General features: G+C 57.6%; 1 protein-coding gene across 10 annotated transcripts in view; it reads right to left on the bottom strand.

The window, feature by feature from the left end:
• Positions 1-14,367, bottom strand: part of DISC1 (DISC1 scaffold protein) — a 198,397-nt gene extending 184,030 nt beyond the window's left edge. For 9 of the 10 annotated variants that reach the window (XR_013758327.1, XM_079107191.1, XM_079107195.1 and 6 more), the window contains exon 1: positions 14,174-14,367. Coding sequence is in view for 8 of the 10 variants with exons in the window: in XM_079107191.1 (XP_078963317.1) it covers positions 14,174-14,231 (58 nt within the window). In the remaining 2 variants the exon portion in view is untranslated. Of the gene's footprint in view, positions 1-8,046; positions 8,178-14,173 lie in introns of those variants that run through there. The other variant, XM_079107196.1, reaches the window with a different exon arrangement.
• Positions 14,368-15,779: the final 1,412 nt, after the last annotated feature.

Here is a 15,779-nt window from a genome sequence, read left to right as displayed (position 1 = left end):
CCCCACTGCCCTTCTAGTACCCGAGTGAGCAGGACACGAGGCTGCATCAAGCTTTGGCCTTTTGTCCTTGGCTCCTGAAGCGGCCTCGGAACAGCTCCAAGTGAGAGAAGCGAAAGGCAGCCTCTGACCTCAGGCTGCTGTCCTGCCTGCCCTCCGTCACCAGCTCCGGCCCTCCCCCAGCGGCCCCTCAACACTCCCTGCCTTGGGCTGGCCACCGAGAAGCCTCTGACCCGCCTGCCCCAGAGTGGACCCATTTGGGAAGGGCCCCACCCTGGCAGGGAGGAGAACCCCACTGTCTGCACACAGCCCTGCTGGGCTCCCCGCCCAGCCAGTCAGCCTCACAGCAGACGCTCTGCCCACTCACATGCTCCACGCCATCCACAAACACCCCAAGCACGCTGAACACGGGGAGGTCCTGGAGGGAGCGCCTGGGGAGGCCACAGAAGCCCCGCCTCTTCCCAGCCCTCCCTGGACACCCCTTCATCTGCGGCCTTTGGAGTGACCTTTGTACTAAACCGTGAACACAGAGTGGGTGTCTGCCTGAATCCGTGCGCCCTGGAGCAAATTCATCAAACCCAGGTGGGACCCCGATTTACAGGGGGCGGGTCAGAAGCTCGGGTAAAGCGACCTGGGGCTTGGGGTCGGCACCGAGGTGGGGGGTCCTTGGGAACGGAGCTCCCGACCTGCGAGTCTGACAGCGCCTCCAGGGGAGGGTCGGAACAGAGCAGCCAGGGTCCACCTGGCACTGACCGCCTGCCAGGGGTGGCAGAGGGGTCGGGGTTGCGAGAGCACAGTGGGGGACCCTGAGCAGCTTCCCGCCTACATCCTCAGAAGAAGCAACGGTCAGTGCTGAGAGACACTCGGCAGGTCAGGGCAGAGTCGGGCCATGCAGGCACTCTGTGCCCGGTCAGCCATCAGACACGGGACACGGGACACGGCCTTCCTGACAGGACCCCTGGATGGTAGATCTGACACCGGCGAAGAATCCCGTCACCAAGAAGGGGGAAGGCAGCCTCTCGTGCTCAGGGCGCCTGGGCCTCCGCCGGAGCCCAAGGCTGAGAGCCGAGTGAACGTGTGCGCAGCAGACAGAACGCGCCAGCTGCCCCGGCCGAGTCGGCCCTCATGCCCTCGTCACCTCGCAGGCTCACTGCAGCCCGACGCCACCTATGATGCTGCCCACACAGGCAGCTGAAGGAGGCGTAGGTCTGCCGGCCATCCGTGGGAGATGACCACCGTCCACCATGGCTGGGATGGCCATGCAGACGAAGGCAATGCCACAAAACAGCTTCTCTCCCGTCACCAGCCCAAGGCCCAGGACAGCGGCTCACTGCTCTGTCTCTCTGTTAGACTTCACTGGTGTTAGAGAAGGACAAGGACCCACTGCAGCAAATGGGACTTTCTGCCTGGCAGGAGTGTGGACGGCGAGTGCCGGCGTCCCCTGCCATGTCCTCGTGACGCTGGAGGCCACCTCTTGTACCACGGGGGCACATCCCACACCACCCAGGAGTGACTGAGCTGAGAAACTGCCGGATGACCTATAAAGTCATCCTGACCTATGTTCCTGGAAGCCAGGCAGAAGGCAGGGCGAAAGGCAGCTGAGCTGTCCCGTGTCACCACACAGCGCCCGCCGCTGACCAAAGCGTGTTGAACACGCACACTTGCTAAGCGAGCATATTCACAGTAAGGACTTTTCCCAAAAACATTAATCATAATCATACCAATGAAGGGGCGGGGGCCACAGGGACAGGACGGGCACCAGCAGCCCTGACGGAGGGGATGGCTCCCCAGTATGTGCTCAACCACGCTCCTCAGAGCCGTGCACTGCACACGGACAGAGTTTGTGCATCAGTCACGCCCCGACAAAGTGGTGTAAAGACATAAGCAGAGTTGGCCACAGTGGAAAGAGCCTCTTTACGAATGTGGACAACACTCAACCTTCTTTAAAGGCCCTGAGTTCACGGTGCACTTGGAGTCACCCCGTCACACCTGGCCCATTCACGCAGGCTCTGTCCCAGCTGTTCAACGGCAGCATCCCCAGGACTGAGGATGGCTAAGTCCCCTCCCACACCAGCAGGCTCCACCACCTCGCCTTTGAATCACCGATTCTAAAGGAAAGGGGACTTGGAAACTGACCCACGGTCAGTAAGAAGCCTGAATTGATCTACCGAAAGTGAAAGCAACCTGATCTTGACTCCAGGAAGACGGCGCATCCGGAAGCTAGGTGGCGCTCCCTGCGTTCGCGGACGTAACTGCCCCTGAGCAGAATCGCTGCCCACAGCTCATCTGGAGAGGAGGCCAGCCTCCAGGGGCAGGAGGGCCATTTGGGCCATTGAGTCAGCCATTTGGGAAGAGGGATGTGCCAGAGGTGCGTGGCAGGCTGAGCAGCTCAGGGAGCACATCCCAGTGTTCTTCCCACCTCCCTGGGCAGCTCGGACGGCCCTGGATGTATCCCAACCCAGGAGAATGAGACGCGTGGTACCTTCGAGTTGGTGGAAGTGACCTCACCAGCTCCTCCTTTTAGCCCTTTTCCACTTCGTTCTGCAAGGACGTCCCAGGATATGGGTTCCCAGCTCCCAAGGCCAGTGTACAACTGTGCGCTCAGACAGAGGAGCCCGTGGCTTGTGTCGAGGTACTGGGTCTTGGTCTCAGTGCTTGAAATACTCACCTGGGACTACATCAACATTTAAATACTAGCTCCAGAAGCCTGGGGTGTGATGAGACAAGGAAATAATAGGAATTGCTACAGCTGTGTGTTATGTGGTAATAATAAGCTGCATTTGGTATTTGCTTGGACTTGTAAAACTAAAATCAAAAAGGCACCTGGTGACAAGCTTGCTGTGTGGCAGGATGACACTCCTGAACAATGCCGACATGAACCTTGATCTATGATTTGGTGGGGGCTCCTAGTCTAGTCACATGCTGGTCTTTATCAATGAAGACCAGAGCATGACTGGGCTGAAGATCACGACTTAAACCCCTGGACTTTTGGAGCAAGCTGTCAGCAGCACCGTGACCAGAGGACTCCACGTCGCTCTATCTCGACTGCCCCGGCTGCTGTCCACTCTATCGCTGATTGCTGATTGACCATTGTCACTGAGGCCAGATGACTGACCACCTCTCCCCCGATGACAACAACTGCCACCCAGCTCCCGGTTTATTAGACACCCAAGGCCAGCCAAGGCATCCAAGGAGCTGAGAGAGGCCATGGCTGAGAAGAATCCCCTCGGTCTTGCTGACTGACTTCTTGGCTCAGAGACGTTGCATTGAGTAAGTCCATGGGGATGGACTCTAGGTGAACAAGGGGGTGAATCTTCAATGTATTTGTGACTTGCTATCATTAGGAATGTTAGGTTGAGTGTGCACTGCATTAATAAAATCCACTTGTCGGAACCAAACTCTATTCCTCTTACTCACGGCTGGTGACACGGGCAGGAGCACAGCCATGTGGAACTTGAGGAGAAAGCATCGTGCTCCTTCAAGAACTCTCCAGGCTGTGGCGGCTTCCCTCTCTGACTAGTGCCGCCCTCCTCTCCAGCCTCTCCAGTCCCCAGTCCTCCATGGCACCGTGGCAACCCTTCTCCTTCCCTAGGAGCCTGTCCTCTGGTCCTCCATCAGGGGAGGCCACCCAAGCGTGAGGGGCTGAAGTGGGTGGAGGCCCGTGCCATCGGAAGGGTGCCCAGCAGGCCCCGGACACAAGCTGCCCCTGCCTCTCAGCTCCCCGGGCTCCCTCCACACAAGCTGCTGTCTGTTAAAAGATGACGTTTCTATGAAATTCTCAGAAAATAATGAGGCCAGGGTTTCTACAGTGACCCTGCTTGTCCGATTTTACTTGTGCACCACGGCCCTGTACCCGATTAGCCCTGGCCTCCGCCCGTCCTCTGAGAATGCCATTCATCTCTCCTGGTTAGCCTGGTCGCATACCTTCCCTGGAGGGAGGGACCACGTGCACTGTTTCCCTCCCCAAGGAAAAGCGGCGTGCCACAGGATGACAGACGTTCTTCCTGACACAAGGAGGACAGCGTGTCTTGCCGTAAGAGGACATGAAAAGCCCGGATTGTGGGTGACAGTGACCTCAGCCAGAGCAATCGGATCAGTGGCAAGAGCGCCTGAGCATCGTCTGGGTCTGCTCTGAAGACCTGGCACTGGGGCGAGGCAGGGGCGACGGAGACCACAGGTGGAGGAGTCCTCCTTTCTAAGGACCCCCGTCCAGAGGAAGCAGCCCAGAGGCCAGGTGTGGCATGGCCTGCAGTGGAACCAGAACCTGTCCAGATGGAAGGCCAGGGAGCGGCTGCCCAGGGAGCCCTGGGATATGACCGGAAGGGCAGCAGAGGGAAGGGGGGCCCTGAGAGAACCGCACATCCTCTGGAGGGTGCGGAGTCAGGACGCTCCTCTCATTCTCCTCCCTGACCCGCCCCAGTGCCCACAGTGGTTCCCCCAGCGCGACGCTTTCCACGGGACACACCTCCTCTCAGGTTGTGCCTTTCTCAGATCTTCCCCACCACAACCTCGGTCCCAAGGGCAACTTCCCTGGACCCTGACGTCCGGCAGTGAAACCTGGGTGGAGCCTCTTCAGGGGGTTTGCCTGCGTCTCCCTACATGAGGCTCCGAGGCGCCACGGCTGACATGCTCCCTGCACTGTGGCAGCCCAGGAATGCAGCTGCACAGCAGGGCGGCCACTTCCTCCAGGGCTTGGTTTCCTGACCGTAGGCTGGGGAACGACTCAAGTCTTCACCCTATGCCTAGGCCATGTGCTCACTTCATCCTTGACCTGCACAGGAGCCCAAGGGGAGGTTCATCCTCCTTGACCTTCACAGGAGCCCAAGGGGAGGTTCATCCTCCTTGACCTTCACAGGAGCCCAAGGCGAGGTTCATCCTCCTTGACCTTCACAGGAGCCCAAGGGGAGGTTCATCCTCCTTGACCTTCACAGGAGCCCAAGGGGAGGTTCATCCTTGACCTTCACAGGAGCCCAAGGGGAGGTTCATCCTTGACCTCCACAGGAGCCCAGGGGAGGTTCATCCTTGACCTTCACAGGAGCCCAGGGGAGGTTCATCCTTGACCTTCACAGGAGCCCAAGGGGAGGTTCATCCTTGACCTTCACAGGAGCCCAGGGGAGGTTCATCCTTGACCTTTACAGGAGCCCAGGGGGAGGTTCATCCTTGACCTTCACAGGAGCCCAGGGGAGATTCATCCTTGACCTTCACAGGAGCCCAAGGGGAATGGCACTGTCTTTTCCCCATTTTTCAGGTCAGGAGCTGAGGCCCATTGAAATTCGAACCCATTAGTACATTAGGGCCGACTGTGGTCTTGACCTCCAGAGTCATAGAACAGCCCATTTGTGTTGCTTCAGGCCTCAAGTCTGTGATAACTTGTTATAGCAGCTGTAGGAGTCTTTAACTCATTGCATCTAATTCTTACTTTTTAATCTTTAAATTTGAGGAAACTCTGGTTGTTGCTGCGGCACCTCCGGACATGGAACCAGGCCTCCCGATGCAAGGAGAAGGAGCGACACACCAGCCCTTTCACCTTCAACCTGAATTTCACCCATGCCACCTTTTATACTTCACCTTTAGGTTTTACCTGTGTTCTACATTCTCGGTCTACGGTAGTGGGGAATGCTGCCAGCCCCAAGGCCAGGTAGCCCAAATTCAAGCAACCACCCCCCACTGGCTGTGTGGCCTTAGACGAGCTACCTAACCTCCCTGTGCCCCAACATCCCACCTATAAAATGGGAATAACAGCACTGCCCACCTACAGATTTAAGGAGTTAATAAACAATAGCCCTTCGGAGAGTCCCTGCTCCACAGACACCATGCAGAGTGACAGCTGTCCCTCAGCTGGATCCCTTCTCCCAGACACACATTTGGCAGTATTTCCTGGCCTCCCTTGGCTTCATGCTGCCTGGTGACTGCATCCTGGTCAATGAAGCTGTGGACAGAAGTGACGTCCCCCGTGTGAGCGTGGCCAGTGAAGACCTCTGCAGTGGCCTGCTATCCCAATTCCTCCGTCTTCCGGGGGGTGTGGACGCTTGGGAGGCTCCAGAAGACACAGGTTGCCTGAATCCCTGAACAACCAACAGGGAGACCCCCAGCAGGGCCCCAAAACCTGACTCCCATAGGCGAGGAGCAAGCCTGGACCTGAGGGGCCACAGGCACCTGGGATTCCATGTCACGTCAGCAGGTGTCAAGTGCAAGGACCAGAGCCCTGCCCCGACTCCAGGGATCACAGGACACCCTCACCTGGAGTGGGAGCCACCTGGGACAAGCCTTGCCCCGGCTCCAGGGATCACAGGACACCCTCACCTGGAGTGGGAGCCACCTGGGACAAGCCCTGCCCGGGCTCCAGGGATCACAGGACACCCTCACCTGGAGTGGGAGCCACCTGGGACAAGCCCTGCCCGGGCTCCAGGGATCCCAGGACACCCACACCTGGAGTGGGAGCCACCTGGGACCAGAGCCCTGCCCGGGCTCCAGGGATCACAGGACACCCTCACCTGGAGTGGGAGCCACCTGGGACAAGCCCTGCTCAGGCTCCAGGGATCACAGGACACCCTCACCTGGAGTGGGAGCCACCTGGGACAAGCCCTGCTCAGGCTCCAGGGATCACAGGACACCCTCACCTGGAGTGGGAGCCACCTGGGACAAGCCCTGCTCAGGCTCCAGGGATCACAGGTCCAAGCCTGGGAATATGGGCAGCAGGAGGTGCAGGGGCCAAGTGTTTGCCAAAGCCATCCCCTATGAGGACTGGGAAGAGAGACTGCTGCCTCCCTGGCCTGCAGCTCCAGGGGGACACAGGGAAAGTAGAAAATTAGCAACAGAATGAAAAATAGTGAGGATAATGTTGGAGTCACAGCACAGGAGAGGCTCAGCGAGGACTTGCTGGCTTCGAGCATAAATGGAAAGCCAGGGGTTCCAGGAACGTGCGTGCCCACTGGTGGGAAAGCGGCTTCCAAAACGTGAGACTGGAAAGCTCCGAGTGAAGACCTAGCCTATGGCCCCGTCCCCCTCCAGCGGCCATCACAGCATGGAGAGATGAGGGCCTGGTGCAGCAGACCACGTGTGACAGTAAGACACGAAGAGCTTCGGGACCAGCCACCGGCAAGGAGAGCTCACCTGGAGAACACGGCCAGAGCCGAAGGGCAGGCAGAGGAGCAGCCTGGTCTCACCTGCGGGCGGGAGAGGAAGGGGCTCCCCTCGGCCGGCTCCAGGTCTACTGCACAGTTTCGAGGCCGGAGTCGCTCCTAAGGCAACGTGTATTTCAGAACTGCCCAGAGCATTTCACACCACGCCAGAAAGTCAGCGTATGCGCAGTGGAAATGCCGTCGATGCCCCGCGGAAAGCAGGTGTCAGGGCCGGACAGGAGTCCCATCAACAGACACGATTATTACTCGCCAAACATAAATCCCAATTTTTTTAAAAGAACAGAACCCTATGGAAATTTTAGTAGCAATATGCAGGCAGAGAAGCCATGAGCCTGGGAAGAGGAAAAGAAGGCTTTCTGTCTGGGTCTTAAACAAGCCCAGGGCCCCAGGAGGCCACGGCGGCCCAGCCTGCCAAGGACGGTGACCACAGCCTCAGGCCAAGGGAACAGCCCAGGCCAGCACAGACGGCACATGCCAGGCTCTGCCCGCCATGCCAACAATGCCCCCATCCACGGAACCCCTGCCAGTGCAGAGGGTGCCCTTGTGCCTGGGGTGGACCATCATCAGATGTCCCCGAGGAGGTGGACCAGCAGAGGGTGTCCATGCAGCAGTGTGTGGGACACCCCGCAGGGTGGGAGGCTGCAGCTGCTTCCTGTCCCTCACGTGTCATCTCACATCATCCTGCAGCAGTCCCCAGAAACAGGCACCGTCATCGCCCCAGGGACAGACAAGGGCAATGGCTGGTTCCCTCCCAGCCAGGAAACCACAGGAAAGCGGGTTCCCAGCCCCAGGACAGCTCCTCAATCCTAGCAGCCAGCAGGCCACAGGCCGACACCTCACTCGACTTCACACGCAGGGCCGCAGTCGGCCCTCCCGAAAGGCTGGGGAGCCGGGGTCTGGTACTCACCAGCCAGCGGTCAACTGCTCGGCCCCAGGCTCGCCGGAAGACCCCAGCCTGCGCCTGGAGCCCAGGACCAGCCCAGCTCAAGTCCTCTGGCTGAACTTATTCTTTGCACGGCAGCTGCCTCACTCCAAGGGGACCCAGCCAGAGCAGTCAGATCTGAAGGGACAAAGGGCCTGGGCAGCAGTGGCGGAAGCTGGACTTCCTGTGGGCTTTTCTGAGGCTGAACAAGGAGCCCTTTGGCTCCAGCTCCAGGGAACAAGCTGGCATTATCTCTGCACGGAGGGGCCTTTGACTCCCACGGCCGGGGCGGGCGATGCTGAGATACCCACAGGGCTGCCGCCTGCTCTGCCACATCCCCAGCATCGCAGAAGTTGTCCCAAGTGACAAACAGCCCCAAAGTTCCCGGGGAGCCAGCGAGGTTGAGCGGGAGGAAGAGAGTGAGTCCTGCTCCTCCCAGGGCAGGTGGCCACGTTGTGCGTAGTCATCTTGCTACACGCACCTGAACGGTGGCCGGTTCGTCCAGAGCCAGAACACCTGCATCCAACAGGGCGGAGCAGGCGGGGGAGCTGCTCCTGAGTCGGACGCCCTCTGCGGGTGTGAAGCCGCACCGCACCGCCCGCGTGGGTTTTCGGCAGAAGAAGCAGGCCCTCGAGGGACTCAGAGGAAGCGAGATCCCAGGTGGGTTTTGCAGAGCCTACCTCTCCCCGGAAGAAGATTTTCTAAAGGCCAAACAAAATTCAGTCACCCAGGAAAGGCACAGAGCTCCTGGGCCAGCACCAGGCCTCCTTTAGCAGGGCCAGCCAGTCGCTCTTCTGCGGCCTTCACCGTCCTTACCGGAAGCAAAGCCATCCCGGGCTGCAACTCCCCAGCAGCACTGGAGACACTCAGAACCAACACAGGCCCCTACAGGACAGAGGGACCACCACTCCCAGACCAGCAGGCCCTCGAGAGCGCAGCACAGCACAGGAGGCGTCCTGTAGCCTCAGGCTGCCTTTGCTCTCTGTCTCCTGACGCCTTTCAAAACATGTCCACGTGCGATGACTACTTGGGCGAATGTGCTTGGGCCATCCCAAGGCAGGAAGTCAGGAAAACAGCTGGATTAAAGGTATGGACTTGGTCCACTTTTCCATTCAAGTCACCACCTAAGTCAAGACACACAAGCCGCCAGAGTGGGAAAGCTGCAGAGGCCATCCCAGGGTCCCCAAGACCACCAGTCACTAAGTGTGGGAGGGGACTGTGGGGCTTGGTGAGCAAGACACCCCCTTTTCCAGGCCCGAGACAGCTGCAGGGTCCCCCAGCACCCCGACACCCACAGCACGTCTGGGAAAGCTTTCTGCAAACTGAGTGTGTCTCCCAGGCCAGGCGCAGCATGTCCACGACACGGGGCACAGGGCAGGGGGCGCCTCCACCGCCTTTGTCCTCACAGAACTCCCCCCTCCTCCGGCCCACCAGCCTCTCGTGGAACGCCCACTGGCTCTCTCCCGGACGCCAGGCGCTTGTGCCCATCTGCGTGTGCACCAGAGACCCAGGCATTCTGACGAGGCAACTTGGTGAGAGTGGATTCTCTGTCCTCCACTGGACGACAGGTCTCGCAAGGGCACGGACGGCACTTTTGCTCAAGTGCTGCCACGGCATCCAACCACGTGGCTCATGCGCCTCGATAAACATCTGAAGCAAAAGGAACTTCTGGACTCTTGGTTTCAAAAGATATAAAAGCAGTAGGCTTGGTCACCCTGCCCTCCAAGGAAGAGCTTCGTGCACTTTGGTGAGAACACAGCGAACTCTGGGTATGCTACGCAGCTTCCTGGGGGCACCCACGGAGAGGGGAAAGCAGGGTCCAGCCCCGGCAGACCACGCCCACAGAGAACCAGGGCTGGGAAGTCTCACTGGCCAGGGTCCCATTCTGAAGAGACGTTCTTGGCAGGCCAGGAAGGCATGCAATAAGGCCAGGGTATCGGTGACAGGTATACAGGGGTCAGCGTGGGGGCACACCTGAGACCCCTGGGAAAGGTCTTCCTCAGATCTTCCCCCAGACAGGACAGTCCTTGAGGACAAGCAACCACAGCTCTGAATACCCTGCAGGGCCCAAATGGGTGTAGGGATGGTGGGTGCCGAACACAGAGAAAGATCAAGGGGTCAAGGCAACTCGAAAGCCCTAAACCCACCATTCAAGCAATGGAGACCGCCGTCCCCAAGGGTGGCCGGCTCACACTTCACTCTGGCTGGCCTGCGGCTCCGACACAGAGCCCTGCAGAATCATTAAGAGTCATACCAAAATATGCAGATTTTCTCATCAGAGGGTCTGTGATCACTAAACCACTTTCACAGTTCTGAGGAGTCTGTCTCCAGCGAACTGGACACTTGAGAAGCCGAGCTTCTCTTGGTACTTAGTGTTTTTAACTTTGATTTGACCCCTGTAAGGTGACCCTCCTTTTCCTAGCAGCACTTGAGTCTATAAAGGCAGAACGCCGCCTTTTCCTAGGTCACAAACACAGCCAGTAATGGCGCCAGGTCTCATCGCTCCCAAGTCGGGCCACCCGAGTGGCAGGGAGTCCAGGCACGTGTGTCACAAAATAAGACTTCAACTCCGATTTCACAACTGGACCCAATTCGCTCACTGAATGCCCTAAAGCACGGCCGCAGGGCCTCACCTGCCCAGCAGAGGGGCTCGGCCAGTTGGTCTCCAGAAGCTTCGTCCAGCAATAAGCTCTGCAATTCTGCTTATTACCATGAGTGGCCAGTGACCCTGAGGAAGTGGCCGGGAGAGACTGAGGAAGCAACACTGAGTTACGACCCATTTCTGAGCCATCACAACAGGCAAGTGGCCAAAGGACGAGCAGAGGGAAAGGACACAGGACACAGGACCAGTGGTCACCTGAGCAGCAGAGCCCACCACGTGAGCCTGGCTACCTCCCAAAGCCACATCCAAATGCTTCATTCACTGGCCAGCCACAGTCCTTTCCTCCCTCTACTAGGAACTGGAGCTGACCCCAAAGTCTGCACTCAAAGAAGCACCGGTGAGCTCTGATTGTGAACGGGGAGATGGGTCTGGAAAGCCTGAAGCAGCTGATATTTTTAAATGCACAATACTTTCACCCAAGTCATCTGCCAAGGCCTGTCTACCACAGTCAAGAACAAACACCACCAGATGCCCAAGTTTGTGCCCCCAAACACCGGCTGCCCACAGGTGACCTCCACTGTGCCAGGGACCCACCCATCCCCAGGGGGCTGCCAAAGGCATGTCTGGGAGCAGTGGGGTGCCTGCAGCATCTCACACACCCAGTTACCAGGGGCATTCAAGGATGGCTGCAGCGCTGGCCTACTGACCCTCATCCAAAGTGCTACCTACACTCAGACTCAGAAACCTGCTCTAGCTGGTCTTGGGAGCCCATGAAGACGCCCACTGCAGCATCAGACTTTAACCAGAACCACAATAAAATTCAAGCACCCGTAGCTGGACTTCTAATAGTTCTCCAATCAAAATGTTAAGATTTTATTTCATGCTGGATATGGAACCTCCACGCCTCACTCTCCCACTGAGTTACACCGAGCCCCCTACAATTTTAAGATATTTTTTAGAAAGGAAAAGTTTTAATAAGCATAATAAATTGGTTCCCTTTTGCAACTTGATGACTTTGTTTTGAGCAATGAGAGAGTATCGCTTGTGTCACTGAACAAAACAACAATAGCTTGGATCCCATGTTTGGAACTGCTACAAATCGATGATCACGTCACAGAAACAGACTATAAGAACAGATGCCAAGCTGCTTGTGAGACTACAGTGTTGCTGGGCGTTTTTGTTTTGCGAGGAATGAACCCACGGGTGCCTATCCAAGTTATGTCCCCAGCCCTTTTTATTTTCATTCTAAAACAGGGTCTCTCTAAGTCCTCAGGATTTGTTAAGTTGCTGAAGCTGGACTTGAACTGGTGATCCTCTGGCCCCAGCCTTCCAAGTCACTGGGATTACAGCTGTACACCACGGCACCCAGAGAGATGACAGTGTTTTAAATGTAAGGTAGTTTTTGCTCATTCCTAGTTTTCTGTGCTTCCTGTAATGAGTATGCATTGCACTGGGGGAAGTAAAATCAATAAGAAAAACTTTATTTCAGAAACAAATGAAGAAGGAATTGTTTCTGCAGCAGAAGCCCAGCTATCTCTCTCCTCTCTCAAGGTTCTTCCCCGGGGCATCTCAGGTAAGCAGTAAGGTCCTGGGAGAGTGTCCTGGGGCTCCACCCTGCATCAGGACCACCACACAAAAATTCCCCACCTTGCTTTACTTCAGGAGCCTCCTAAGAGTTCCAGCAAATTGAAGTGTTCAAAGCTTGATCCAGTTTTCACTGTCAGATATTTGTGAAAAGATTTTAAGATGTATTCTTTCAAAGCTTATTTTTAAAAAAGGTACTTATACATGGGATTTCACAAAATAGGGATAAAAGAAATTAAGATTATTTCAGAGTTTCTTCTGCCAAGGCTAACGATGCACTCTTACACTTCAGGCTTTATAGATGTGCAGGGTGCACTGCCTGTAACCTACGACAGGTCTGCTCTGAACCTCAGCCCCACTTAGCAACTCTCAACCCACGCGTGGCTGGGATCACAGATGTGAGAGGGACCCACACCTGGGTTCTAACCCTGGGCGTCCACGGAGGCTCTAGCCTATGCGAGCTAGAGCCAGAAGCGGGCGGCTCTGGAGCCCAGCAGACCAGTGGGAACCCAAGGACTGCAGCAGCAGCCAGCCCTGCGGAAGCTTAAAGGGACATAAGCACACTCTGACAAGCGGGGGGCCTGCAATGCTGATTCCTTCCACAGAACATGGTGCTGAATGTGCACACTGACTCGGACTCCATCCACAAGGGGTTTCCATGTTTTGCCCCGTTTGATCCGCAGGCAACGCTATCAGTGCGAAAGGCAGTAATCACAAACCCTGATTTTCCTTCTTTGTTTCTTCTTTTTTTTTGGCGAACATGAGAAAACTGAGGTTCAAGGTCACAGAGCCCAGAAATCAGTCTCAACCTAACCTCAGAGGGCCCATGTGCCACACCTCAACCCAGTACAATTGAAGTCTCTTAAGATGCCCTGCTAGTAGTGCTTTAATCAAATCAAACTGGTGTTCCCACGTTGCTCCAAATTAATCAGGTCCGCTCAGTGAAAACGCAACCAAGCTGACACTTCCTGCCCGCTTGAGCTTTGGGCCAGAAGCTTCGCCTCCACCACATCTAAACTGCAACGGCCTCCTGGGTGGGTGCCGAAATCAGCGAGGAATCGGGTTAAAGTCTGATGCTGCAGTGGGCGTCTTCATGGGCTCCCAAGACCAGCTGGAGCAGGTTTCTGAGCAGAAGCTCTCCTCCAGCGCTGACCCCTGGTACTCCCCAATTCACGTCTGTCCCCCGCCACACACGAGCCAAGAGCTTTCACACAGCAGAGCTGAGGCGATGTTCCAGGAAGCCAGCTCCCTAAGTCTGGTCGCAGGCCTCTCCTGGCCCAGCAAGGCGCCTGGCTCTCTAAGCAAAGCTCCAGCTTCCGGCCCTGTACTTAAGGGTGAGCTAGTGGAAGTCCTATCATTGTTGAAAGCAGCCATCCACTTATGCCTCCATGACCTCACTGGGGGTTGGCAGGTGGCCCGCTCCTAGGCAATGGAAATGGAGCAGTCTCGCCTCGCCTAGCAGCGGGTGCGTCACTGTCCCAAGTCGGAAGTGGGCGGTGGAAACCGGGCGCCAGCGGCCACTGCAGGCTCCAGCTCTTCCCCCAACTCCGCACCAGCTGCCTGCGCCCCGGGGGATCTCGAGGTGCGGGCGGGACACGCTGCCACCGGAGGCTTGGCCATGCTGGTCTCCCCAGCCACAGCCTCTGCCCTCTCCGTCCCTCGGACACGCAGAGAAGGGGTGACACCCCGTCTTCGCAGACTATCGGTCCCCAGTCGCCTGCAGTCCGGGTCAGAGACCCGGCAGGGCTCCGCGATGGGTGGGCAGCCGGAGGCCCGCCCTACCTCGCCACGCACGCCATGCGCCCTGCCTCGGTTTCCCTCCCCTGGAAAGGCGCTCGCTGCGCCCGAGTTGTGACGGGACTCACGCCCAGATTTGCAGAAATTCGAGGGCAGAGCGCGCCCCACGCCCGGTTCCCAGATCCCTACCTGCGCGGTGGCTCCTACAGCCGCCAGACGGAGCGCCCTGGAGACCCGCGCCCGACATGCCAAGGCCCCTGCCGCTCCAGCCGCTCGGGTCGCTGCAGCCCGCGCCCTCGGGAAGGAGGCGTAGGGCGGGAAGTGGGCAGGGGGCTGACGCCGCGGGGGAGGCTCCTTCCTCCGCCTCCGCGGGGCCCGCGGAGGCTTCCTTTCCAGGAAAGTGCGGCCCGCAGACGCGCACGCACACACGCGCACACCCGGGCACGGGGCTGCGCGGTGGGACTTCGGGAAGTTTGCTCTTCAGTCTCGCTTGTTTCTGGGTGAAAACCAGAGGGGAAGTGCGGTGGAGGGACGGGTGCCCCAGGAAGGAGAGATGGGGAGCGCCTCCGGAAGCCTAATTTGTGAGTGGCCAGGGCTGCTGCAGGGAAGGTGACAGATGGCAGTGGAGGGGAAGGGAGAGCAGCTATTCTGAAGTGTAATGTGACTCCAACTTTCAGAATCTCTGGCGGCACTGGGCGATGATCCATGCCAAGCTCCGAGCACTGGTTAGCGCCTTCGCCCCTTCCCTTTGGCATGTTCCAGAACGCACCTGTTATGGGAGTGGGTACAGGAAGTGCCAGACAGGTCCCTGCCCTGAGGAGCTCAGCGCTGGGCAGGTGCACAAAACTGAATAGCAAGCCTTCAGGTTAGCCAGGGGCTGGAGGCAGCGCACACACCCTGCTGCTGCAGGCACTCAGGGACAGCAGGGGGTACTCTGAGGTCAGGAAGACCTCTAGGAGAATGAGACTTGGGGGTGTTAGAATGAGATAAGGGCCCCAGGAGTGAACGCATAGGTGCCTGGCGAGAAAAGCAGCAAGCCCTGGGCGTGGTTACAGGGGTGTGGGGCCGGGTAGGAGCAGGATGAATTTGCAGGTACTGACCCACTAGGGGGAGATTCTGAGCTCAGCTGGCAGCCTGCAGGGTTGGAAAGGGCTCTGGCTTTGGCTGGTTGATTGAAAGGGAGACCAAGAGAGGCCCACACTAGATGAAGCTGAAATGCCACATCTGCTGCAGTCCACTCTAGAGCAAGGAGCCAAAGGTTTCCAGAGACTGAAACCTGAGGGTGGATGTATCATGTAAGACCTGCTCACCTGCCCGGGATGAACCTGCAGCACATGCCTTTCACACTGTGAGAAATAAACATGTGACCCGGCATCCTTGACAGCTCTGCTGCCACGGAGTGGGGATCCTTGAATGTAGCCGGGTCATTGGATCCCAGGGCAACAGGGCCAAGGGGTGTCAATGACTCCCCAGAGCTGGGAGGCACGGCCACCTTAGTGGACAGCAGCCGTCTAAGCAATGCTTTGCAGACCTTTGCGGCTCGATCACGTGTGAGGATGAACTGGATGGACAGCCTACTAGATTCTCACTTGATCCATACAAACAGAAGAGTCCTAGGTAAAGCGGACGAAATTCTAACTTTAATCGCCAAACCGGAGAAGCATGGTCTTTGGTCAGGGCCCCGACTCGAGTCAGTTCCCTGGTCCAGAACCTCCTGAATAAAGGGAGGTTGGTGTCCTTGAGGAAGGTCACTGCTTCCCGTCGATCTTACAATCAGGCTGTAGGCGTCTGTGTA

Source organism: Sciurus vulgaris (genome assembly GCF_902686455.1).
Source record: "Sciurus vulgaris genome assembly, chromosome: 12".
Classification (NCBI taxonomy): Eukaryota; Metazoa; Chordata; class Mammalia; order Rodentia; family Sciuridae; genus Sciurus; species Sciurus vulgaris.
This window is presented reverse-complemented; position numbering and strand designations above follow the sequence as displayed.